Source organism: Gymnoscopelus braueri (genome assembly GCF_963280865.1).
Source record: "Gymnoscopelus braueri genome assembly, chromosome: 4".
Lineage (NCBI taxonomy): Eukaryota > Metazoa > Chordata > Actinopteri > Myctophiformes > Myctophidae > Gymnoscopelus > Gymnoscopelus braueri.
In genome coordinates, this window is record NC_137605.1 from 20,456,276 (window position 1) to 20,483,827 (window position 27,552).

The 27,552-nt window shown below is 41.8% G+C and overlaps 2 protein-coding genes across 2 annotated transcripts in view; one reads left to right on the forward strand and one right to left on the reverse strand.

Moving 5' to 3' along the window:
* The window catches only part of plekhg6 (pleckstrin homology domain containing, family G (with RhoGef domain) member 6), a 343,569-nt gene that overhangs the window by 177,162 nt on the left and 138,855 nt on the right, over positions 1-27,552 (forward strand). The window lies entirely within an intron of this gene.
* ptdss1a (phosphatidylserine synthase 1a) lies at positions 577-26,563 on the reverse strand. Its single transcript, XM_080427317.1, has 13 exons — positions 26,378-26,563; positions 24,683-24,774; positions 24,179-24,223; positions 23,658-23,782; positions 21,631-21,789; positions 19,231-19,382; positions 13,891-14,032; positions 8,857-8,969; positions 8,472-8,537; positions 6,799-6,898; positions 5,321-5,389; positions 3,524-3,587; positions 577-3,095 (listed from the first exon to the last, which is right to left on the reverse strand). The coding sequence occupies exons 1-13, from the start codon at positions 26,557-26,559 to the stop codon at positions 3,004-3,006; spliced, it is 1,401 nt and encodes a 466-aa protein (XP_080283443.1). The 5' UTR covers positions 26,560-26,563; the 3' UTR covers positions 577-3,003.

The window sequence follows — 27,552 nt, forward strand, 5'->3', positions numbered from 1 at the left end:
CAAGTCAGACACATGGAAATAATGAAGGTAACAGTGACAAGTGTCCCATTTAAACTGAGTGGACATACTGTAGGACACGCTACGAGGGTCTGTCCATCTGTCTGGAGCTAATCTTGTCAACTGCTGGAGCGATAAGTGCCACATCTCTGCCAGCATAATTACTTCCACTAATCTTTATTTTTTATACTTTTTGAAATATTCAACTCTAAGTTCATCATGGAAGTCAATGGGACTCTGATCAGGCTGTATAACCTTGCACAAATTTGGAGTTCATACATTATAGATATGTCATATGAACTCTATGGTCGCTCTATGACATAGACGATTGTCATAGATTACTGAGGTCACAGGTTGGCTATGTCTGGGAGCTACTATTGGAGCCTCACCGTTCCCATGTGGATCCCCAGATCAACCATTTTATAATTCTTCAGCTTAGTGTAGGAGACGGACAGTTAAGGGTAGACTGTGTGTGCTGCAGAAATTCAACTCCAGTCTCTGGCCATGTGAGTGATGCACTATCCAGTCATCTAGAAAATTACTAATCACTAATAAATAATAAAGACATGACAAACAATATGAAGAGAAGGTGTAAAACATTATAATATGTTTTGTTAATTAATTTCACAGTGAATAAAAACAGCACAAGTTCTTAATTTTTCCAACAGCATTGTTTTGGCAAATGAAATCCAGCGACAATGTACCATGACATAGTATGAAAGCACAGAGTCTTGGTCCATTCGACAGAGGAAGACACTGATCTGGATTGTCGGGGATCATGAGGGGCATTTGTGCCGAGATGATGATGATGACGACAACAAACCAGAGAAACGAACGCTAAAATATTTCGATTAATCACTGAGATCACAAGAATGAAAACACACAACTCCAGATTTGGTTGAACACAACCCGCAAAACAAAACCTTATGAATACAAAACAGGGGGGGGGGGGAGCAGCACATGCATACAGGCACAAAGGGTGAAATTAAAACCATACGACTGTGAAGAACATAAGAGTCGCAATACTGGCTTCCTGATGTGAAGTGAGAGACATTTGATTACTATGGTAACAAGTAGCCTAGCATCCTGGCAAATAAAACCACTAGTGTGGTGATTTGACACAAACTGTAGGCATGCAAACTCCATGTAGGCATCAACAAGAACAGTTAAAAAACAACAAAAACCTAACCTGAAGCTAAGCTGTGCTGCCAGACGATGCTTGAAGACATGCAGGCATCACTACTTACAGTACATAGTGTCCACTTGTTAATGTTAAGGTCCTGCAACATACTAATGGTGTGGAATGAATTACTGATACCATCATGCATGTTGTTAGCGTTATAATGCAGACCTTTGATTAGTTCCCCCTCAATCATTTCTCAAACTCAAAATGGTCGCTCTTGGGCTGAAACCCTGCACGTCCATATTTCATCTTTTTATGTTTTTGCCATAAATGAATGCCCAATTTTATACATTGTGATGCTACGCATTGTCACCTTGTACATCTGCTATTTCTTTAAGATTTTGAAAAAGTTAATAACTTGCCCAAAATAGAGACGCCAGATTAAAATTGGTTAAGTCTAACCGTCGGCTTTATAAATACTTAATCAATGAAAAGTATTAAGAGCTTGTGAGTAAATAATAACTAAATTGGAACACAGATTATAATTTTTTCCATTCTCTGAAAAGGTACGGTTTTGGAACTACAAGGTTCCCGCCCCGACTACGATAATATTATATAGGGGGACAAAGCAGGTTGGACGTGTCTCGATTATCTCACCCGTGTCTTCTGTCTGTGACACCTCAACAGACCCTTTCAATCTGTTTTTACACTCTCGAGTTAAATCAACACCCAGGATTTCTGCTGTGTACGAATGATTGCCCTCAGGTGTTTAGATATTTTAAAACAAACAAACAAAAAATGATAGCAGCCACAGCTGTACAAACAAGGAGTAAAAATCACTCAATGTCACAATGACTCACAAAATACTCAAATCATTACAAATGTACAGTATTCTCTGATAAAACACAACTCGGCAGCTTGTACAGTGACGAGCAGCTGTAGGAGATTTTACCAAAAAAAGAAAAAAAAAGAAAAGTGCATCGACGGTGTGCTTGCTTTGATCCAGGTCAAAATGCAAACCTCTCCGGACCGTCTGTCCTTCCTTACTGAAGAGGGTTTGCATTTAATCTCTGTTCACATTCCTCTTTATTCAAGTCATAAAAACAAAAACGGTGAACACTTACACCTGTGATGAATGTAAATAGATGAGTGATGATAAACAATAGATTGTCTATCTAGTTTGAGGGAACATCAGCCTTCCCCTGCTTATAAAGACTTATACTACGTAGGTTCCTGTGATATAAGATCTGTGATATGCTGTACATAATATCTCTTCATATTGAAATGGAGTGCATACAGTAGTTTGACGTCAGGACCTTTGGCTAGTTCGAGCCAGATTCATATTTTCAATAAATGATATAATGTATCGTAGGATAATTGTAATTTGTAAATTACAGTTAACCAGCAATAATGAACAGGCGTTCAAATCTCTGATGAGAAATACTGCATTGCCCTTTTTTCTCCATCAGTCATGTGTGCACGCTCGCACGCACGGGCACGCACGCACACTACACTGCAATAGGTGTGGGTCTCAGCAGTCAAAAGCCTATACTTAGTCGTACAACAGTGGCCCACTCTGAAAATAGCCGATCTACTAGCTTAACACGTCGCAATGTAGATATTCCATTTCCGGCACGGGACACCCACGTATGATGCAGTATAAAATAGGCATAATAGTACCCCTTCAATACTCCATAATAACACTGCATGAACCTGATCCATCCAAGTCTCAAGTTAAAGTCTCACCATCCTTGTCTGTAGTCCCTCTGTTATAGGAGAGTGTTTCGCTATAGTTAAAAATCCACCAGGATTCTGCCTCTTCCCTTTCTGCCAGCTCCTCGCTGGAAGCACAGGAGAGGCCTGGCAGCCTCCGGCTCCAGCTCCTACTGGCTGTCCATGCCATTGGATTTACTCTTCTCTGAGCCAGTCCCTCGCCGTCTGACCACCAGGCCATCGTCATCTGAATCCGTGTCTCCTGAAAGACGCAGAACACATGTAAACACATGTATATTTTGAGGCATCTCAAAATATACCTGAGACAGGATTGTAACACTGCTTTCATTCATTTCGAGGCAAAAGTGAGATACACAGGAGAGCGCGGGTAGTAGAGACGAGGAATAAAAGCAACAGAGACAGATTCAAAAGTAGGATGTCAAAACGTATGAGGTTAGTAGGCCAACTCATTTCTACAAATGTCTACAGTATATGGAGACAAAACACATGTATACATAAAAGCAAAGTCAACCACTAAGGGTCAGGCATTGCATTGAAAAGATAATGGTGGTTGAATAGAAAATGCCCACAAATTAAAGAAAGGATTAGGCAGATGAACATGTTATTTTACAAGGCTATTTTTCCACTGTAGATGATTTGCAGCCGGGGAGGATAAAAATGTAACTGTACCTTGTAATCCTTCGGACATGTCACCAGACTCTGTGTAATTACTGTCCTCGCATTCTGAGAGTCTCTGTGAAAGAAGACACCACACACAACCTATTAGGATCTTACTGCATTAGAATCACACTCAATACCTCGCTTCCTTATAATGCATCCAATTATACAATAATCTAAGTATTTGCATTGCAATCTAAGTATTTGCATTGCTCCAAAAAAATAAAAACAAAAAAACAATGTTTTAACATTTTGTAATGTTCTTTTTGTAGTACAGTACTGTACGTGCTTGGTAAGACTAGTGTCTCTGTTCTGAATGTAGTCTATGTGTGAATGTATCAGTGGTTCATTCTCATTTGAAATGAGAATGTTAGCAGATATATGGACAAAAGGAATAACATATAAATGGTAGATATAAAGTCAGGGTTAGAAATAGCATAAATTTCTTAATATCAAAATCTGCATCTGTTCTAAAAATGATATCAGTTCATTCAAGGAATTCAGTGCAGTGAATTTCTTGAACCAATTTTATTTTTCCAAAAACAACTAAAATAGCTCACGACCCGCAATACGTTATGAGTTGTTAACGAATGGCAACCAACAAAGGGTGCAGATGTGTAGGACCCACATAAAGTGAAGCAGAACATTTAGCACAGAGGAATACACAGCAGCTCGCTGATCCAGCAGATAACTATGAGATAACATTGTTATCACAAGCCTATCAGAGCGTCACCGACATCTGTCTGTTCCTGAGATATGAGCCATTATGTCATTTTGACCTTGAGCTTGATTGTGACTTTGAAAATTTTTACCCAAACGTTAACCACTTAAACCCAGTATACTTTGTGGACTGGGGTCCCCCATGGGTCTATCCTTGGCCCCCCAACCTTCTTCCCTCTAAACCAAATCTCTTGCCTGAAAATAGCCAATCTACAAAATCTGGTAGATCTGCTATTTTCACCAAATGATTGCCTATCATGACATGGCCCAGAAAGGGTTGAAGTGGTTAATCATCTTCAGGATAGCCTACTGATCATTCCCTCAAGGTTTCATTAAGATCCATCCATCCGTTCTCAAGTTATTTTGTTCACAAATACAGACAGTAGTGATCATAACTGCCCACCTGCCGAACTGTCTCTTTGACGGAATTTAGGTTAATAAGTACAGTTAACAGAGTTAATGTGTACAGTATATAGATAAGTATCTCTTGCGGGAAAAGCCCCTTTGAGTGGATGTTGACTGAGCAGCCAAAAGGCCACACCCATCATGGGTGAAGTCGGTTGGGCTCCTATTTTAACTCTAAACACTGGCCCAGGTGTGTAAGCTAGCATCAACTCTCAAGCCAGCTGTTAAAACAAACCACCTTCTAAACCAGTGTTACCCAAACAATGGGTCGGGACCCGTTTTTGGATCACAGACCCATTTAGATTGGAAATTGGAAATGCATGCCCCATCCAGTTATGCAATACCCATTGTACTGTTGTTGTTAAGAGTGAATTTTTAATGCCCATATAAAAGGAGATTTCTGTATCTGTCTTTACTACACCAGTAGTTTGACGTCAAGTCAGGTCACCAGTTCGACCCTTCGAGTCTCCCAATGTACGTGTCAAAGTGTCCCTGAGCAAGACACTTAATCCATAACAGTTCTCCCTGTGTGCTCACCAGAGCAGCCATCAGCTGGGTGAAATTGTAAAATAAGTTTCCCCTCCCCAAGGACCAGAAAAGACTCCATTTTACTTTCCTTTCCTTATAATTATTAATTCTGCCAAAAGGACACATCATCAGTTTAAAGTCACTTGTTACTCATACCTTCCCTCTTGGACCATAGTTTTCTGCACACCACACCATTCCAAACAGGCATATGAATGTGATGACGGCCTGTGGAGGTGAAATGCAGCAAAAGACAGGTTCTCAATTAGTCAAGGATCAATAAAGGGACAAGACTCAATGTTCATGAGGGCACGCACGCACTCACGCACTCAGGTTGAAAGTAGTTACATCTATCAGTGGGTTTTATAAATACTTAACCAATGACAAATATTAACGGGAGCTTGTAACTATGTGTGACGATATATCGAGCAACGAAATATCACAATATTAAAATGTGACGATATGTATCGTGAGACGAAAGCCTATTTTTAAGAAAAAAATATTTCTTTCTGCCGAAAGTTACAGGAGTGCATATGGTGAGTGAAATGCAAGCTTACCATATAAACTGTAATCATTGTTTAGTTCTCATCACTGACTGTCTTCCATCCTGCTTAAAGGAGAATTTTGGACTAAGTTTTCCTTACCTTTTCTATGATGTTATGATATCTTAGGATGAATGGTACAGTAGAACATTTTCATAACTCCACCCTGGGTCCGCCACAGCTTAAAACGTGCGCGGATAGGCCTTGCGTTAGATCACATATTTTAATAGCTTTTTTTTTTTTTTTATCTGACGTTCATAGTGACAGAACACTATGCAACCAAAAAAATAAATAAAAAAAAATCTAAGTCACTATATCTAAGACGAAATTGAAATCTCGAGATTTCAATCTAGTCTAGCGAGACTTCTGTTTTTGTTTTTTTTTGTTGACAGTGTTCTGTCACTATGAACGTCAGATCTAAAAAAAAAAAAAAAAAAGCTTTTAAAATATGTGATCTAACGCAAGGCCTATCCGCGCACGTTTTAAGCTGTGGCGGACCCAGGGTGGAGTTATGAAAAATTTCGACTGTACCATTCATCCTAAGATATCATAACATCATAGAAAAGGTAAGAAAAACTTAGTCCAAAATTCTCCTTTAAGGGCTTTTGGGGAGCAACTATTCGTAACTCAAAATGTAACTATTACATTCTATTAACCATGGATGGATCTGTATCTGTTCCTCGGTATGGCCCTCCTTCATGCTCTGCTCTTCATGTCACTTTATTCATATACCTTGCTTTATTCTATCGCTTAAGCGGTTGTATTTATTTTAATGTGTAAAGCACTTTGTAACTTTGTTTTGGAAAAGTGATTTACAAATACAAATCATTAAAAATATCTAACTCTGAAGATGACAGGCTATGTTGATAATTATTGGAAAAACATCATATTGTTACCCTGACCCCAAAATGTCATTATAACATGTGTATTATCTCATATTGTGCAATGAGGGTAACGTGACACCCCTAATTGTGACTAAATAATAACTACAGTGGATCCATTGGAACACAGGTTATTTTGTCCAGTTTCTGAAAGTAACTGTTCTGGACATAGAGGGTTTCCACCGGACAGTGTTTGGGTTGGTACATAACTTACCACACACACGAGCCACAGAATCACATACAGAATCTGAGTCTTAGAGAACAGATCCTGTCCAAACTTCACACACGCCAAGGCCTCCAGGAAAGCAATGGCCCTGCACAACACAAGGAGAAAAACACACCAAGGTCACGCACGCACGCACACACACAATCCCTAACCACGGCACTACATGACTAACCCTAACCCCAAAGTGAGGAATGAAGTGACTAGTACAAGAGCGTGCACACACTCACTCTCCCTCACACACACAAAACTTGCTCACAGCGCGCACACAGCTGAGCCTACTGGGTATTCTGGGCTCTCTAACTCACCTCCCATGGAGGTGATGACATCAGAGAGGGAATGTGAGAGTGTTGGAGCGTATAGGAAGACACATGTGTGACCTTGAGGGTACAGTAATATCCAATGTACACACAGCGGAGGCAGCCTGGTATGGCACTATCTACAGAACATAACACTGTTAAAAGGAGTAGTTCACCCAAAAAACGACGGATTTTCTATCAATTACACACCCCATGAAGCCTTGAATTCATGGAGTTTGTTTTAGTTTTTGTCGCATTCCTAAGCCAATAATTTGATGACCGGGTCATCGGTAGGAGACTCTTTGAGTCTTTGAGTCTCCTACCAGAGACTTCGCCGGCCATTAAATTATTGGCTCAGGAATGCGACAAAAACAACAAAAATGTAATTGATAGAAATTAAGTAATGTTTTTTGGTGAACTACTGCTTCATATACTTAGTCGTACGATGGTGTCCCACTCTGAAAACAGCCGATCTATAGGCTCACAACATCATCAAGATGTGACGCTTTGTGAGGCTGTATATCGGCTATTTTGGCACGACTCATGGCAGCTACAGTTAAATGTTTATCTGACCTTCAGCGATATGCGTATTGAGTCAATATTGAACTACAGATAGCTTTTGTGGATAAATTAAATTCATCATGTAAAACCAACAACTGCAATTGTACACAACAGCATGCAGTATGAAGGTCTACTAGTGTGGGCCTGGTGGGAGGGAGTTAAAAAGTCTGGCTGACTCCTGTTCTGAGCCCGATGTTGCAGATCGGTTGACAACCACTATACAGCAAAGCCCCTGTCTGCTCTCTCATCTGCACCATCACCACCACCAGATTTTATATAAATACAGCAGAGTAGGGGTGCAACAGTTAATCGATTATAAAACATAAATCAATAATTGGTAATTTAATACAATTATTGATTAAAAACTTATCCCTTTTTTGTCATAGGTGGAAAGTTTCAAAAGAGTAAAAAAATTAATGGTGAAAATAGGTGACCTACAAGCATAAATGGTGAAAATAGGTGACCTACAAGCTCACAATGCGTTGCATCACGACATGTGGTGATCTTGAAGTATGAAGTGTAAATTAACGCTTAACACATTCACTGCCAAAAACGGACATATTTGTCCTTTAAAGTACTGGCTGTACCCTGTTTAAAAAACAACACCGGCAGTGAATGTGTTAAGTAGTTGATTGATTCGTTGATATAAAAATGTTTAAGAAAGCCACGCTTGTCGATTATAATTCGCTTAATCGAAAAAGTAATAAGATAGAATAATCGCTAAGAAAATAATGGATAGTTGCAGCCCTACAGCAGAGTACAACTGTGGAGGTCATCAAATGACAGGAGGATATCAGAACTTACCCAAACACCCAGCACTGTGTGCCAACTCTCTTACACTGGGTGTCTGTAAGGTATGCATAATACTGCCTAGAGCAAAGAAAGACACAAATAATGCAAATGTTAGCAAATGTCAGGAGTTCAACACAAAGTAACATTACTGGTTTGGTAGCATGTACGAGTGTGTAGGCTAAAACATATGGTGCAAAAAAAAGTTAACTATAATTAGACCATGTTTAAAGGAAAGACTTCCAAGCATTTGAGAGGACATTTCTAACATTTTGTATATTATTTTGTAAACTTTCCATCTGCTACATGTCAACAACATGTAGCCATTTTCCAACACGTCTGCAACACAAACTGCATTTGTTTTATACTTTGAGGGCGGCAGGTGAGTTTGCGGCCCTACCTCACTGTGGGAGCTGTGATGATTCCAACGAACAGGATGCGACAACAGGTGAGAGCGTGGCACGCAGGAAACACAAAGATATGCTTCAGGAAGAATGTGTTCAACTCTGTGAGCTAGGCCAAAAGAGAGACACAGACATACGTAAGGTGTGTGTGAGTGAGTGAGTGAGAGAGAGATAGTGTACAGTAGATACCCCTAGAAAGATTCTCAAATAATTTAAAGGCCTGAAAAGCTTTCTTGAATAAGTAATTTAGCTGCTGACAACAGAGTCTTCAGTATTAACTCATTCACTGCCAGAACTTTTTTCTTTTTGCGTTTGCCCACTGCCAGAGATTTTTCATTGAAAAAAAAAGTACTCAGGAGCCGAGATACAAAATGTTTAAGTTTTAAGTTAACAAGGAAGTGGATGGGAGTCTAGATCTTCAAAAAATCATATCTCCTTCACACCGGTACCATTTGTGCTTCCAAACGGTCAGACGAGCGATCATAATGGATATACATTTTCTGTGACCAATTGAAAAGGTAAAAAAAATACGAAAATCGCTGGCAGTGGAGCCAAACAGAGCCAGAAATAAGTCTGGCAGTGAATGAGTTAAGTTATGCATCACACCGTCTATGTTATTGTCGAATACAGACGCTACTCTCAGCACACGTGTACAAAGACACATTTAGAAATGTCCAACTCAGGTCAAGATCAACACACACATACACACCGTGTCCCAGTTCCTGTCATCAACAATGGATAATGGATAAGGAGGCAGTGCAGCTTGCTGCCTCATTTGGCCTGAAGCCTGGCAGAGGAGCTAAAATAATCTTGTTCACACTGAGAGCACTCCACTATTCTCCTCCTGCTCACACACACACACACACAGGTTTGTATTACTATACTTGTGAGGATAACATTATCTTAGTTGAAAATAACCCAAAAAATGCAGATCTACAGGCTCACGATGCGACCCAAACCAGAATATTTCCCTAATTGTAAGCCTAACTCACCAAAAAACACACACACACACACCTCCAACTACTCGCAAAGACTGGTAATTACTATTTAGCCTCTCCAGAGTGTTGGGAACGGCTTGAGGGAGAGGAGAGGATGTTTCTTTTTCATCACCGCACAAAAGGCCAGGGAGAAGAGGGTCTGCTCTGCATTCATCGCCATGGCAGCCAGTATGGTGGACAGATAGGGAGGTGGGGTCTGGGAGGTTTGGCAGCCCTAACAAGCTCTCTCACCACTGGAGAGCACTGTGAATGCTGACTCAAACACGTCCGCGGTTTCACCTTGGCCATAAAGTGCCTTTCCAAGTCGCTCGGCCAGCTCGTTAATGTGAAGAGAGCAGGGGAACTCGGGGATTATATCCCATCGGAGACCAGCCTACATGTCCTGTTATACTCAAGTTGTGCAGATCTACAAGCTCACAACATATCTCACAAGCAAAAAAAAAAAAAAGGATAAATAACTGTTGTATTGGGATTGAACTAACTAAAACAAACTTACTTACTTTATTCAGAGAAAATGTCTTTATTTTTCATCTTTGTCAATTTATTATCATACATAAGCCTGGTATTTTGGGTTGATATGAAATCTATCTACTAGGTTGTTAGCGGTGTCAGTTTTAACTGTGAATACCTTTTTTTTATTTTTTTTTTATCATGTTTTTGCCAGACCCAGGGGGTCGGGCCTACATGAGGCTTTGTCGGTCCCCCTCTCCAAACGTTTTCGACCATACATGGGCATAAAAGAGGGGGGGGGTCGGGCCTACATGAGGCTTTGTCGGTCCCCCTCTCCAAACGTTTTCGTCCATACATGGGCATAAAAGAGGTCTGTCTTCTGTCCTCTTTTTGATTGGCCAAGCTTAGCGTGACGTAGTGCTCTGATCTTTGCCAGACCACTAGGGGTCTGGCATTACCAGGTCTCCTGGTTCCCTTGTTATTATTACACAATACTTTCTTACCTTTTTTAAATCTTCCTCTACCCCTGACAAATAATCCATATTACAGTAAAATACACAAAAATGAACTAAAACTAAACTGAAATTAAAAACAAAAGGTCAAACTTAAATAACAAGACCAGGAGACCTGGTTCTGCCAGACCCGGAATAAGTACTAAGATCAGAGCACTACGTCACGGCTAAGCCGGACTTCACATGACGTGTCAGCCTGTGTCTATGCCCATGTATGGACGAAAGGGGGACAGACTTTTATAAGCCGGACTTCACATGACGTGTCAGCCAGCGTATGCCCATGTATGGACGAAAGGGGGACAGACTTTTATGGCTGGGGCCTAAGGGCAAAGGGGGCATGCCCATGTATGGAGAAAACAGGTACAAATATGCCCATGTATGGACGAAAGGGGGACAGACTTTTATGGCTGGGGCCTAAGGGCAAAGGGGGCATGCCCATGTATGGAGAAAACAGGTACAAAGCCTCATGTAGGCCGACCCCTTGGGTCTGGCAAAAATGTAATGAAAAAACCCAAACTATAATAACCAACTAAGTATAGAACAAGAATTATGTTATAATAATAAGAAAAGTCAGTTAAGAGTTGCCGGTACCTTTTTGATATGAAGCACAATGCATTTAACCTGACTCTGCCAGATGGGGGCGGTATTGAGTAACTACGTTTCTCAAGACAGCATACAAATAAGCTGAGAAACAAATGTGTGACATAAGCTTCTTGGATATGGAAGCGTCAGGTTACAATGCATTACCCACTGCCTAGCCAGCGTTTTAAGCCATTAACTCTTTCATTGCCATGGACGGGAATTCCCATCAGATTCTGCAAAGGCTCACATTGCCACGGATGAGTTTGGACGATACTTTGTTGTTTAGTATTTTTGCCAGACCCAGGGGGTCGGGCCTACATGAGGCTTTGTCGGTCCCCCTCTCCAAACGTTTTCGTCCATACATGGGCATAAAAGAGGGGGGGGTCGGGCCTACATGAGGCTTTGTCGGTCCCCCTCTCCAAACGTTTTTGTCTATACATGGGCATAAAAGAGGGGGGGGTCGGGCCTACATGAGGCTTTGTCGGTCCCCCTTGTAACGAACCACTTAAGCACTGCCCTGCATAAATTAGTGTCTTCAAAATGTACTGTTATTTTCTATAAGAAAAGCCCACCAGATGCACCTCCTGGCCAGCAGACGGCGCTATTGTCACCCTAAACATGCCAAACCATTGGACTTTCAAAGATACATTACTGTGGACTTTTGCCAAGTTTTACTTATTGTCACTTTATTTGGGTCCTTTTATTGTTTACATTGGACATATAATGTTTGATTGTTGATGCCTCAACTGACACCTTTACATTGTTTTACTTGAAAGAATTGTATTTGAGTTCGTTTTAATTTGTCTGTTATGGTAAAGGCTTTTATTTTGAAACGCTCAAAACAGGAAGGATGTAACCTAATAAGAAAGATACTTTTGATCGTTAACCATAGCATCATTATTGCAATTGTAAATCTCATCCGATCGACTTTGGACAATAACTTCCAACGCCATCGAAATGACAATGATAACACCATAGTTAATCATTTAGAAAATAATAAAAAATGATTATTCTTAAATGATTAACTATATCATTATCAATACTGTGTATGTTTAGCGCGTCTTTGCAAAGACGTCAGTATGAATGAAAACAACGTCAGAGGAGCATGTCCATGTTCCAATCAAAAGGTTTAATTTGTTTAAGCACCTGGCTAAGGGCACAAGGTATAGTTTATTGTTGCTGCATTGTGTTGTTTGCATCTCTGTTACCGTACTTTGTGTCCATTGTGGATTTATAGTGACCAAGTTAATAGTCACTTTGAATGTAGTTCTGCTATCTATTCTTAGACCCTTTGAGAAGCCTCAGTAACGTGAATAATAATTAAATAAATATATATGGGTTTAGATTGTAATAATCATAATAACTGCATGGAGTAAAAGGTACATTTCATGTTTGGTAAAAGGAGATTCATTATAATAATAACTTACATTTCATTGTTGTGGTTTAATAAGATGAAAGCTATTTTCTTTGTGATTAAGATAATTGCAGTATTTACCCATTTCATATGTTTTGCACTCTAAAGAGAGATTGTCATTTTGGTTTAAAAACAATTCATGCTGAGTAATTGTAACACAGGACATACTGTCAAATGTTTAATGATTGATTTGTGTCACTTAGTATTTCTTATAGCTTTAGGCTATATTTCAGTATGGTTTATGATCTTCATATGTTTGTCACTAGCCATATTGGTAATGTTTGTACTGTTTTTATGTGCTTTCCCACCTTACAGTTCTTACGGTGGTTCCAGGAATAAACTTTCTAAAATCATCAGTTTGAGATCCATCCTTATTAGCCGGGGTTGCTTACACCCCTCTCCAAACGTTTTCGTCCATACATGGGCATAAAAGAGGTCTGTCTTCTGTCCTCTTTTTGATTGCCCAAGCTTAGCGTGACGTAGTGCTCTGATCTTTCAACCACTAGGGGTCTGGCAGTACTACCAGGTCTCCTGGTTATAAAAGATTGTGCTGTTCTCTATCGCCCGATTGACCACTTTCACTTCTAACTAACACGGACACAGAAATAACGTCATCCAAAGATTTCCACCTCCGTCCACTTCCTGTTTATTGGTTTCCTGGAAACAGTTGTACCGTATTTTCCGCACTATAAGCCGCATCTGAGTATAAGGCGCACCTTCAATAAATGTATTATTTTCATATATAGGGTGCACCGCATTATAAGGCGCATCCGCACTATAAGGCGCACTGACGGTGCGGCTTATAGTGCGGAAACCAAGGGAACCAATATTGATACATATATAAGGCGCATCGGATTATAAGGCGCATCCGCACTATAAGGCGCACTGACGGTGCGCCTTATAGTGCGGAAAATACGGTATCTTGAGTTGACTGGTTTTGCCCTGGATTCTGCGAGACACAGTAGTTTCAACGTGGTCTAACATAGGAAGGGACAGCTCCGGTAAAAAAAAAAATCTCTGGAAGACAAAGAGTTAAGTCGTCTATTGTGGATTTTCGCCCTTTCTCATCCTCACCTGCCAGATGATCATGAACAGATAGACTCCCATCATGCGCTGCAGGGAAGACTTGGGATCGAACCAGCGCACGTACGTCCAGCTGGCCGGGGTGAACTGCAGTGCCGCTCTCTTGATCTTTCCCGTTGTGGAGTGGATATCCCTAGATGAGATCACATTCTTTATTGACCCCATATTACTATTCATGTACACAGTCATCAAACTGTGCGTATATACAGACAATAGTATGTGGTAGTAGTGCATTAGCAAGTGTAAAACATACAGTACATACACAGCATTGGTTCTCGTTCCAGGGGGCCCCCAACAAAATGTGTTAATATAGCATCAATCAACTACTTTATCCATTTATATGTTGGCTATTAAAGAAAATTGCAGATCTACAAGCTCACAGCACGTCACTTAGTGCCACGCTGCGAGCATGTAGATCTGCTATTTTTGAACATTTTAGAAAAATGTTTGGAACATCCTCACTATTCTTACTATAATTCTACAAACCTCTGTCTGACCAGATTTTTCTCCTCAGTGCTCTCAGCAATAGAGACACACGGCCGGAAGCGGAAGGCCTACAAATTCACGCCCACTTTTGAGACAGCGCCGCTACTCGAGGTCCGTTAGAACGATGAACTGCACCTGCCAATGCATTCCCTATGAGAGGATATGAGAGTTAGCCTACTTTTAAAATTATCCTGCATTAACTGAAGACGATAGTGATTTAAATAAAAATATGTTTCCAAATGTATGGAGTGTCTCTGTCAACATATCTTCTTGTTTTCTTAATAGTTGATGTGTTTCACATTTAATTTGCCACTTTAACGAGTTACCCATAATGTTAACACAGCAGAGGCGAGACGGCAGACAGACAAGTTGTCGCATTTCAGTGACATCACTGTCTTTACGAGGCGACCAGTGGCGTACCCACTGTAGAGGCAGGACAGGCGGTCGGTCGCCTGCCCAACTAAGATCTCTCCTCCCCTAAAAAAAAACACATAACCCGAAAAGGTGTCAATGTGTGCTTAATGTCCTCAAAATCACGCATCCAACAAGCTTTGAACTGAGCAGATTGGACCTTCTGTTCCAGAGATAATGACCAAAACATCTTGAAAACGGCCACTTTCGCCAGTTTTCTGGGTATTGAAAACCTCAAGGGATGCGTCCATGACGTATATACCATGCGACCACTTAAACTCTAAATCTCCGATGCTAGCGGTTTTGACATACTGATGGAGTATATTATAGTATATTGTGGGTAGTATATCGAGATGGCAGATATGGGACATTAAAAAGGATAAATTAAACAAACGGACCTCGAGTAGCGGCGCTGTGTCAAAAGTGGGCGTGAATTTGTAGGCCTTCCGCTTCCGGCCGTGTGTCTCTATTGATCTGAACGTGCACATGGGCAATGCTCATTACCATGTGCAAACACCCCAAACGATGTTTTTCACCTTTTCCCAAATTCAAGCTGTTTACTAGCGTTTTTCCCAAACTCTGTTTAACTCTACACCGGAGTTTTCGCCGTTACTGCGCATGTGCGGCCACGTACGTGCGCATGCACGGCCATGCACGGGGTCCCCAGAGTATGTTAGCTGTTGGTGCTAACAGCGTTAGCGTGTATTGTTTACTCATTGAGATTGTTACAACGGAGCACAGCGCAACATGCAGCAGAACGTTGGGTTCGCGGACCCCCAAGTGGTCCGCGAAGCATTCGCTGGGGGTCCGTGTCTCCGGTTCCGCGGACCGCGAAGCATTTGCCGGAGGTCCACGACTCTGCAACGACCTGCCTCACGGTTGCAGAGAAAAGCCTCTCTCTGTCAATCACAACGAGTGGGCCTGAACTGTGTGTGTGTGTGTGTGTGTGTGTGTGTGTGTGTAACTGACGCAGCTAAGCAGACATCGACCCATACTGTAGGAACACACGCCTTGCCCATACACAACTAAAAGTCTGCAAATACTTTGCCTGGGAACATCCCCGGGTAATGCAGCATTCACTGGGGGTCGACCTGCAGTTTGAGAACCACTGACATACAGTATACACACATACCGGTATACTGTATTTATAAACAGCACAGTGATGGTAGAAGAGAAGGGACATGGGAGAGGGGATTACAGACAGGAACACAATACGTGTTAGGCTGGTACAAAGGGCGAAACATGAACAGAAAATAATACCAAAACATAAATCATTAAATGCACTCCACCCTGTCCCTGAACACCACCTCGTATTAGGTTTCAAATGGCATTGACCTATTTGGCTGGAGCGGACTTTTTTTTCCATTGATAAAAAGAGTGGGTGTGGCCACTGTGGGACAGTTTAGGACGCTTAAGAGCATTGGTCCGGGGACCCCCAGGGGTCCTTGAAGGGGGTACCAGGTGGTCCCCAGCAAAATGTGTTAATACAGCGTCACAATCGTTTTAACCACTTTATCCATTTAGCCTATATGTTGGCTATCCAAAAATAGCAGATCTACAAGCTCACAGTGCGTCACTTCGTGCCGCGCTGCGAGCGCAATTGATTGATTGATTGAAATTTTTATTAGGCAAAAGAATGTAAAACAACACAGTTACATTTATAATGCTTTTGTCTAAAAGGTCCGGCCAAAAAAGTCCTTGCGGACTTGTTTCCGTTGGGGTCCTTGAGTTAATTTCATAGACATATATAGTAGCAACCAAACAGTTCAAAAATCAACATGAAAATACAGATAATACAGAAAAAGTACCACTATGTACAAAAAAAGCATTTAAAAATATATGTACAAAAAGAAAGGGGGGGGGGAAGCATGGAAAAATAAAAAATTATATACAAAAAAAGCATGAGGAAATACAAAATATGTACAAAAAGAGGAGGGGGGGGGGGGTCGTCTGTCTACAGGGAAACTGGTACTAGCTCCTCTTTCGGCCTCCAGAAAGATGGGTTTTTAGGGCAGTTTTGAATGAGCCCAGCGAACTGCATTTTTTGAGGGATGGGGTTAGACTATTCCATTCCTTGGTGGCTGTGCTATAGAAGGAGAATTTGCCCATGTTTGTTTTATGGGTGGGTGGTACCAGATTGTTGTTTACGCTCCCTCTAGTTTCGTGGCTGTGGGTGTCACTAACTTTTTCGAGGTATTTATACAGATATGCGGGTATAGGGGGCATATCGGGCAAATCTGCATTTACAATTTTGAAGACCAGACCCATTTTTAGTTGTTTAACCCTGTCTTCCACCCTGAGCCAGCCTAGGCTGGCAAAGTGAATGGGAGAGAGGTGGGTCATGGGCCCCAGTCCGAGAAGTAGTCGGATCAGTTTGTTTTGGGAGGTTTGAAGCTTAGTCTGCAGTGACACTGAGGTGTTGGAGTACCAAGAGGAGCTAGCATAGTCAAAAAGGGGCTGAATCAGGGCCCCTGAGAGGGTCCTGAGGGCCTGAGGGTTGACAAAAGAGGAAACTCTGCCCATAAATCTGGTTCTCTGGTTTACTCCTGGAGCAAGGATGAAAATGGTTTAACTCGCCCAATAATATTATGAATTGAATTGAAAGAATCCCCAAAAGGTGGCACATCCCTTTTTTTTATTGGCTCAAACCAATAAACGAACGATTACACGTTTCGGGCATTAAAAATGCATTTATTTATTTAGTTTATTTTCATTTTCTTTCCAATTAGGCATTAGAGAAATGACTAGAGAAAACCTAAAAAGCTGTGTTGTTAGGTGGTTTAAAATATTTCTTTTCTGAGGATTGGCATTTGGGGAAATGTAATACATCCCAACAACACTTTCCTTGACTAATCCTAATTAAAGGATTAGTCTGGCTTCTCTGTTTCCACAAATTAATCCAATTTAAGCAGGGATAACAGTATCATCTCTGTGCTAAAACATCTCCAAAACAACAATCTCCAAAACAACTGATGCACATTGCAGACTATCAGGCCTGGACAGAATAAAATATGCACTTCTTGAAATCAAGCAAGCCGTTTAAAGGACCGACATACATTAAATGAGAAAATGTGTATTATTATAGCGGCAAAAACTTGTACCCAATTCATTCTTTTACATTTCATCTCGTTTGTTTTTCTGGGGTGGGTTTGAGCAAGCCTACTCTAAAAGATTGTATGCCCTTCTTCATATATGCGAATTACAAGCTCAGGGTTTGAGAAAGGAACTATCTGACAGGCCCTAAAAGTGACATTGCATACAACTTATGAAGGACAATAAACACTGCTGCTTAAAACGCTGCTGATGCTTATGCTACGGTTGCAATAAATAGGCTCTGTGCAGGTTGGAACTAGAAACACAAATGACACCTTCATGTGTTTCCAGTTACAATCTGCAGCTGCTGAGCCAATCAAATGAAGCCATGTGAAAATGAACTGGAACAGGAAACAGCTGTGCCACCTTCAGAAAACTGGAACTACAGTTAATATGCACAGAGCTTATTAAGTCCCTCTGGATAAGAGCACCAGATAATAGTAAAAATATGAATGTAGGCGCCACACTAATTGCCATTCGTATTCACAATTAGTATGTACAATGAACACTTGTTTTTAGCCGTGCTAGCGGCAGGGTTCTAAGTTGGTTGGTTAGTTAGTCAAGCCTGAGTTATACTTGGTTGAGCATTGTGTCACGTGCCGAAAATAGCCAGTCTACAGTCTATTTTCGCTGAGCGACACTGGGGCACAACAAAGTATAAATGAGGTGGTCTCCACCATGGCCTTTCCTCTAGTTTTAGGCCAAATCTTGTCTCCAAGATCTCAAAATCTAATGGGCAGATTGCCATGACACCGAAGGTTGGATCCGAATGATTTTGGTGACCCAATGGCCTTTCCCCTAGCACCATCCTTAGATTAAATCTTTCGAATTGCATACACAATATTTCAAAATCCAATGGGGAGATATGCCATGAAACTTGCTGCTCCCTGGAAGATGGATCCCAACTATTTGACTGACTACATGCCCTCTAACAACAACAACTTCAGACCTTGCTAAATGGTTCCAGAGCCAGCTTGGGAATCCAGTCCCGGAGGTCCCAGGTACAAAATTACGAATCCAGCCATCAGCAATTATGTGTCGAAGTGTCCCTGAGCAAGACACTTAACCCCCATCACGCTCCTCTGTGGGCAGCACTCAGCTGGGTGAAGCTGAAGTTCCCCGCGGGATGTACCAACAAAAAAAAACTCAAGCCAAAATATCAAATTTTGACACAAAATATCTCATATTATAGATTTTGGTGATCCCATGGCATTTCTACAAGCTCTACACACTCAACGTGAGCTTGCAGATCTGCTATTTTTGGCCCCAATGTTCTCTCCAGAATAGGGACTTTAGGGGTTCAACTGGTTAAAAAAAGAAAAACAGTGTAAAGGTACATACTTGATACTGGCCCAGTGGTAGGTCCTCATCTCCAGGAAGCGGCAGACGGTCATGCCCATCCAGATGCCTCCTCCATTGCACAACAGGATGTCCAGGATCAACTGGTCCCACCAGCATTCGGCGAAGTTTGGCAGCAGATGCATGAAGAAAAGCTATGGATAGAAGGAAGGCCAATTCACAGGTATTTGGATTTCAGCTCTATTTTGGATAACAGCTTAAACAACACGGTGTACATAAAGGACAGTAAACATGTACTTGGCATTAAAAGTTGTCTCCCCCACGACCAGCAGAAAAACTTTCAAAAACAATAGGAGTTTTCACTATAGGAAGAAGCGCTGTTCCAGTCCAGGCACTATGAGGACCTGTGCTCCAGCATTTTAGATACAGTGCCAAGTCCGGACTAAAATAAAATATAGGCGTTTTTTTCCTACTTATATTGATCCCAAATGACTGGCCATGGGGTTTATTTGCAGATTAGTATTCCGGACTTGTCCTTTAATTCTTCTGGGAAGAATGAACGGCCCACCGGTTGATGTAATTACATATTACTTCCTAATTTCACTTGAGCTGGTGTGTGTGTGTGTGTGTGTGTGTGTGTGTGTGTGTGTGTGTGTGTGTGTGTGTGTGTGTGTGTGTGTGTGTGTGTGTGTGAGAGACAGACAGCGAGAGAGAAAGACATCTATTACCACCATCAATGAATAGGTTTATGAATGCTTTTATAATACAAATGGTTCTTTTTGGAAAACATACATGGAAAACATACATGAAAAATGCTCAAACACAATGTCGCTTGGCACAGTCATGTAACGTGCAGAGAGACACACGTCATACAAAACATAAACTCAACTTTAACCACTTCTTGATAATTTGCAAGAATTTAAAACATTTTCAAAACATTTTCAAAAAGTAGCACATTGTGACACACAAGGTGTCGCAATGCAACACATTGGCCCCCATTTATCAATGGAACGTAGAAACCAGCACAGATCCGAGTGCAGGAATCATCTCACAACGGTACCACATGTTATTTAACAAGCCATAAGTCCTGTCAATTACAGTGTAAAAAATGAACGGGCTAAATCTTGCGGCTGCAACCAATCGTCATTTAAATAACACACCCTTAAATATTCTCGCCTGATTTCACGACATGAACAACAGCAATACGACCCAAAAAGTATGGAAAGTCAATAAGAGAGAGCAACTTCTCAGCAGCCTCTCCGACATTCAACGTTTACCTCGCCAATCATCTCTGCGTTCTCACACACGCCTATTTGCATACAAGCCCAATGGTGTGTGCATTTTGGCACACAGTGGAAGCTGCAGACCTACAGTGTTTGCCAGTGGGATAACCATGTACTCCGTGAGAGCATAATTTTATGTCAACTTGTACTGTACATGACACAACACAATGTGAATGACACACCAATCACATTGTCATGATCGGAATACATTTTGTATATTAATTTAACCCATTACCAACCACACACAGTGTGCGCTCAAGTGGAGACATCCACTACACTGCCGTTTTGCTAAATAAAGCAGTCCTGCATCCCCCGTGAGTCACGGGCCGTGACACCACGTTTATGAGAGATACCGTGGAAAGGCTGTCATAATCTGAACGTTTATGGAGTGATTGATGAATGCGTAAACATGAATGGACGATGGCTGGTGTGTGGTGGGATGGTTACCCATCTCCAATCTTCCACTGAGGCGGAGAGCACCAGCGCTCGCTGGGTACAGGTATGGCATGGGAGCCATACCATAGGTTTCTAGGGTTGCACATAATTCCAGAGGACGTAGCTACTGTACCTACATTTGGAGACACACACTCCATGAAAGATTCCAGCTGTTCCGAAAGTCCTCTCGCATGTACACGCTCGTATGAGTCTTAACTGAGCCAGATCACTTGTCTAGATCTCAATGACTGTTAAAGCACTTGTTTAAATGGGTTTAAACTTATAACATTGCAAATATGTTTGATAGCTTTTAACTGCTCGATTTTAATTGCTTGTAATTATGTCCCTTGAAAATATTTTAAGGCAAATGACACAGTCGATGTATGCCTTTACAAAATATTATATTGTCACAGGAAATATTTATTAGCTTGATAGCAATACATAAAAGGAGTGGATACATGTGTTCAAATGCGTGAGATTTCAGCCGTTGGTACACTCACGTCCAAGTGACGACGGATTGATATATGCTGACAGTTGTGTTGAAATCAGCGCACGCCCATTTTTTGGTCCACACAAGTTTGATAAATGAGGGCCATTGTGAGCTTGGACACCCAGCTTGAAACTGTGACAATAACCGGTCCAAACCGGGACGTCTGGTCACTGTGTGTGACCAGACGTGTGTGTGTGTGTGTGCGTGCGTGCGTGCGTGTGTGTGTGTGTGTACCTCAGTGAGCTCCCAAGTAATACTGATGGTCCAGCAGAGTCCATAGCTGCGGATAAGCAGGGCCTTCATACCCCAGCCCCAGAAGTGGCTGAACGCAAAGATGTCGAAGTGGCTCACGATTCTCTCCCACGTGATCACGTGGCAGTTCACCGCATACTCCTGCACAGGGTGTGGTAGAAATATTGAACACACTATTCTGCGTGGCGAACATTCAGTGAAGGCAGCCAATCTACAAGCTGTTATGCGATGCGTCGTGAGCTTGTAGATTTGCTATTTTATGCAAATGTATTTAGTGTAAAGGACAGAAAGGAGGGGGCCTACGGTCAACTAAGTATATACATTTTAAGTGGTTAAATGGCAATACGGAATATTATTGTTTTCTTTATTATAACAAGTAATACAACATTAGGCAACATGTGTCACTTATTTAGCAGTATGTGAACTCTAAAGATAGGCCCCTGGGCTAGCCTGTTCATATAACTGGTAAAGTCAGAACAAAAGAAACAACACCTTAGCCAGAGGGCTATCTTGAGTTAGATCACAGCCACGGTTCAGGGCAAGAATAAATTCATGTCTAAAACAGATGGAAGGAATGAATCATACAGTAGGTGCCGTGTCAGAAGGGCCTGAATGTCCCCCCACTTTTTAGCTATCAACGTCTTTTTTTCTGTAATGTTTTCGACCGGTGCTGGTCTAGTAGTAGCACCGCCCACCCCACCGTTCCCATTGTCTTGCGCAATCGTGGCTGCTGCTGGAGCTTGCCGTGATCAAGTCGTGATCTTTCTGTGCTGGGTATGATCTGCCCCTCGTTGAAATGAAGGCCCGCTATAAGCTGTGTCCTGTGTGCACAAACAGGCTCACTCACAGGGCATTAATTTCTGAGAAAAACTTACAAATAAAGGCTGTGTTTTAATATTAACATTTTCTACTGATAACTTCATTCCAGGATTAATTCATGAGTGAGCGTCTCAATTCTTCTATACGGTAGGTATTTTATTAGGCTATAATATTATTGCAATTTGTCCGACTGTGGACAGTTATTTTATTATTATTATTAATTAATGCATGTCATAAAAAGTTTGGGAAAAACACAAACTTCATTGCTAACATTTGTTTGTTTGTTTTGTTTGTTTGAGTCCGAGGAGTCCATTTGGTTACATCTGTATTCTCTTCAGCGCTTTTCCTCCGTGGTGGAAAGCCTGGTGACGCGAGGTTACTTCGGAGCTACACCAAAACGGAGAGTGAACGTCATGACGTCACCACCTGGCCATGCCTACCATGACGTCACCATCTAGCCACGGCCACAAATATTGTCCCCTCTCTTTTCTCCCCCTGCCGTCGCGCTTGGAATGAATGAAATAACATATTACACATATTAGTAATATGGAATATTTTTCCAATGACAAGGGAAATGTAGATGAATTTCAGATCAAAATGATCACTGATTACATTGACATCTTCAAATTGTTACTGGACTGGTGCATTCACCACAATGAGAGAAGCGTTATATCGGGTGGGGGTGTGGGAGGATGGGTGTCCTCGTGGGACAGCCTGTTAGTATTCAAAGCACATACATGCAGGCATAGACAGAGTCACACAGTCATGGGTTTGACTCCAGTTTATGAACTCTGTCACATGTCAACCGCATGTCTTGTCCTTCCCCCACTGTTTTGTCTCATAACAACTTGAACCCTAGCGTGCCTAATTCTGGGGAAACATTCACTACAAATAGCCGATCTACAAGCTCACAGTGCACAGCAACGCAACGTGTTGTGAGATAAGATTGTGGATCGCTGATTTTCGGCGAAGAGATTTGGCGTAGAGGGGGGTCTCTGTCTAAGGAGACAGAGACTTTATATTTTATGCGAGCTTGTCTTTTTCTGCCAGTTTTCCTTTATGTTTTTGAGACCACCGCACCTGCAGTCAACCCTGAACAAAAGGACAAGGAAGACCGCAACGGTTTTCCCTGTTCTACATTGAGGTGCCCATAATGTTTAGGTGCCCACTGGACCTCTATCCTCACTCACCATGACGTCTGCTTCCCGTTTGGCATAGCGCAGGTTGGGGTCCAGCCAGTACATGACATGCTTGACTTGCTCCCAGTTCAGGAAGATGATGAAAACCAGGAAGAGGAAGTAGAGAACACTTAGCCCTGCAACGGCACAAGGAGAAGGGGTCGCATGAAAGGTCACCTTTTTGGTTTCAGTTGATTTTGAGAGGATGACATTTTCCCCTTTTATTTATTCTATTGTTACAGCACGTTTTGTTGCTGTTATAATACAACATGGATTATTACGGTTAATATTATTTGTATTACAGTATCATATGGAGGAAACTAAAACACCTGAGGTATGAACGCACAACCTGTCTCTTAACCACTCAAACCCTATATACTTAATTGTATGTCAAATTGCGAAAATTAGCTCGTAGATGGTCTATTTTCTCAGACGGTTTGCCTATTTTTGCCAAACGTTAACCTTGTATGACATGCCCAGAATGGGGACACTAGGGTTCAAGTGGTTAACAGACCTGTGGCAACAACACTCACCAAAAACGATCCGCCATATTGCTGGATGAGGTCTTGTGAAGGGACCTAGTGGGAATTGCATGTAATATGAAGTTAGAAATGTGTGTGAGTGCATGGCTGCACACATGTATGACACAAGCACTTTTTCCTGTTACAAATAATGTTAAACCCTAACTCATCTCTCATCATTAACCCTGACACATATTGTACAAGCAAACATGGACACATCTTCATGTTCCCCAAATGTATATGTATTTGGCCGGAGACCACCGTTTGAGAATTGTATCAGGAACCCCCATAAGAGACACGATTGTGAGCTTGTAGATTGGCTATTTTCGAATATCCGAAATGTAAAATAGGCGTTAAGTGTTTAAACTTAAAGCAGTGCTTTAAGTTGTGTATGCTTTCATTTTTCAAGTCACACATATTTTGTAAGCATTAATGCATTTTATCTTTTCCTACAGTTTCCCTGAAATGTGACATAATGCTATACATAGGATTTGGATATCATGGCTTTCTACCCACCGTTGGGAAATGCCAGGACACTTATAACGAGGAAGAAGGAGATGACGAGGATGATACCCACCCGCAGGTTGTTGTCAGGATTTCCATCGTCTCTACACAATAGGACAGGTTGAAAAAGAGAACATCACAATTTCGTATGATAGTCGTTAAATAGAAATATACATTTCCACAACAATAAGGTATGATTTATACGCGTTTCGCATTTCAGAACTAGGCATATACAGAAAGAAAAAACTCACACTGTCTTCAAATGCAAGAAAGATATTTAATGGGAATACAACAACGTTTCAGTCTATTAGACCTTCAGGTTATCTTAAACTAGGTATACAAAATATATCAGCGATAAACTGGCTTAAATGGGGGGGGGGGGTTCTACAGCCGCATTACTGCCATTTTCTCGAGTTTAAGTTGGTAAATATAAGCATAATTTAGAAAAACACCAGAGTTTAAAACTAGATCAATCCCCACCCACCTACTCCCTGCATACTGAGGACTCGATCACTCCTCCTCCTCCCCTCAACACATCTACTTCCTCTCCTGTAACATCCACAATGTTAAGAAACATTTCGGTTGCATCAGCAATGACTATAATCTTATCTTATGTGCTCACACACACACACAGAGTTAACGAACCGTGTCCAGAAATAACACAGACCTAACCTTGTTGTCCACACCGTCCCTATGCCAACTTGACTATCTCATTTCCTGTGGTCGTTCCTTCAACAGTGACAATGACTGCTGCACAAACATGTGCTGTTCACGTGTGTCATCGGTGAGAGTTCGTGGAGACCACCAGGAGGTGTCTATAGATCAGTGGTTCTCAAAGTGGGGTCCAGGTACTCCTTGAGGGGACTCAGGGTACCTTGAGGGGGTTCTACAAGTGACCCTTACAAGTCTGTAACTCTGACAGTATACAAATGGAACCAAATGAACCCGATTTGTATACTGTGTCACAGTTAAAGGTGGGTCCTTGCCATTTTAAAGTTTGAGAACTGGAATTTTAAAGTTTGAGAACCACTGGTCTAGATCAGTGGTTCCCAAAGTGAGAGAAAACACACATTGTGCTGTCAGTCCAGCCTTGAGGAGGGAGAGGGGGGGGGGTGTTCTAACTGGACCACTACAGGTCTGTAACTCCAAGAGACAGTGTGCAAATGGAACCATTTTGTCCTTGAATTTAAAAAGTTGGACAACCACTGGTCCAGCTCAGTGGTTCTCAACCTGGGGTCCCCAGATGATTAAGGACTTTTAAGACCTTTTTAATACCTCAAAAAAGAAAGAAGGAAAAGACCATTTACTGCATCAAAAGTAATCAACAAACTACACTATAAAAACGGGTCAAACATTGGCCAAATGGTAAAAACAACATAAGAAAAGAGGCAAACATTGTGGAAAAAATAGCTTGTGAGCTTGTATATCTGCCATTTTCACAATATTTATCTGTGGAGTAAAACAAAATGTAATTCCATAACTCCTACATCCCTAGTGCTCGTCAGGGTGGGGGGGTCCCCAGTTCAAATATGATTTTTGAGGGGGGGGGGGCCTTGAGAACCACTGATCTATTATAGCTGGCCATCACGACCCGACCAGCTTTAGCACCGTGTTGTCCAAAAACAGGAGAGAGAGCATCATCATCCTCTCTCTGGCCGTTAGCTCAACGCTAGCCCGGGTTGTTGTTATGATGTCCCGGGGACTTACCGTGTAAACGCAAAATACATCAAGCCGAGCACCGTGCATGTCAGCAGCGTGATGGTGTGCGGCTTGTAGAAGAAGTCCAGCGTGATGTCCTCGACCTGCTGCTCGTTCACCATTCGGAAATGCATCCTGTAGTTGACATCATCTTTACTCAGAGTGCGGGATCCGCTGTAAACGGACGCCATCGTTCTGCCCCAGAGTATGTGGGGGGGGGGGGGGGGCCCTCCTCCTCCCCCCTCGCGGTCAGGAGCGTCAAGTCACGCGCCACCGGCCACCAACCAAGCGGAAGGTGTCCTGTTTCTTCAAAATAAGAGTCATGTTGGGGGAAAGTAGCAATGTCTAACTGGTTGCAATGTAGCAATGTCTAACTGGTTACTAGCCCCTACGGAACCTCTCCCTCCGCTGTAAAGCTCCGAGATGAGGTTCCTCGTTTCCCTCTGCCGTTTGAGCAGGACATTGTCGCACATTTTCCACTTTACATGTTTCTTACCCCTTTCTGCACATCGTATCCAAAAAGTAAAGGTTTTCTGTAATTCTCTCAGATGTTTTAAGTTCTAGCGCACCATAAAAGCTATCCAACGAGTTGAAGAAAGTATTTAATTTGCCTCGGTCCTCAGCCGGTTCCATAATATTTTGCATTAGAAAGATGCAATTCAACATTTGACCAGTAGGGGAATCAGTGATGTTATCTCTACGGGCGCAACTCTTGCGCAATGTCTTAAAAACATCTAACCGGATGAGGACCGAGGCAAATTAAATACTTTCTTCAACTCGTTGGATAGCTTTTATTGTGCGCTAGAACTTAAAACATCTGAGAGCATTGCAGAAAACCTTTACTTTTTGGATACGATATGCAGAAAGGGGTAAGAAACATGTAAAGTGGAAAATGTGCGACAATGTCCTGCTAAAACGGCACCGGGAAACGAGGAACCTCATCTCGGAGCGGAGGGAGGGAGAGGTTCCGTCGGAGCTAACTGGTTACCAGTGGTGGAAAAAGTAAAAAAAAAATTTACTTAAGTAAAAGTATCAATACTGCAATGTAAACAATACTCTGTTACAAGCAAAAGTCCGGAATTCAAAATGTACTTGAGCAAAAGTACAAAAGTATTGGTACCGTATCGAAATGTACTTAAAGTACCAAAAGTAGAAACTCATTGTGCAGAATGTCCCATTTCACA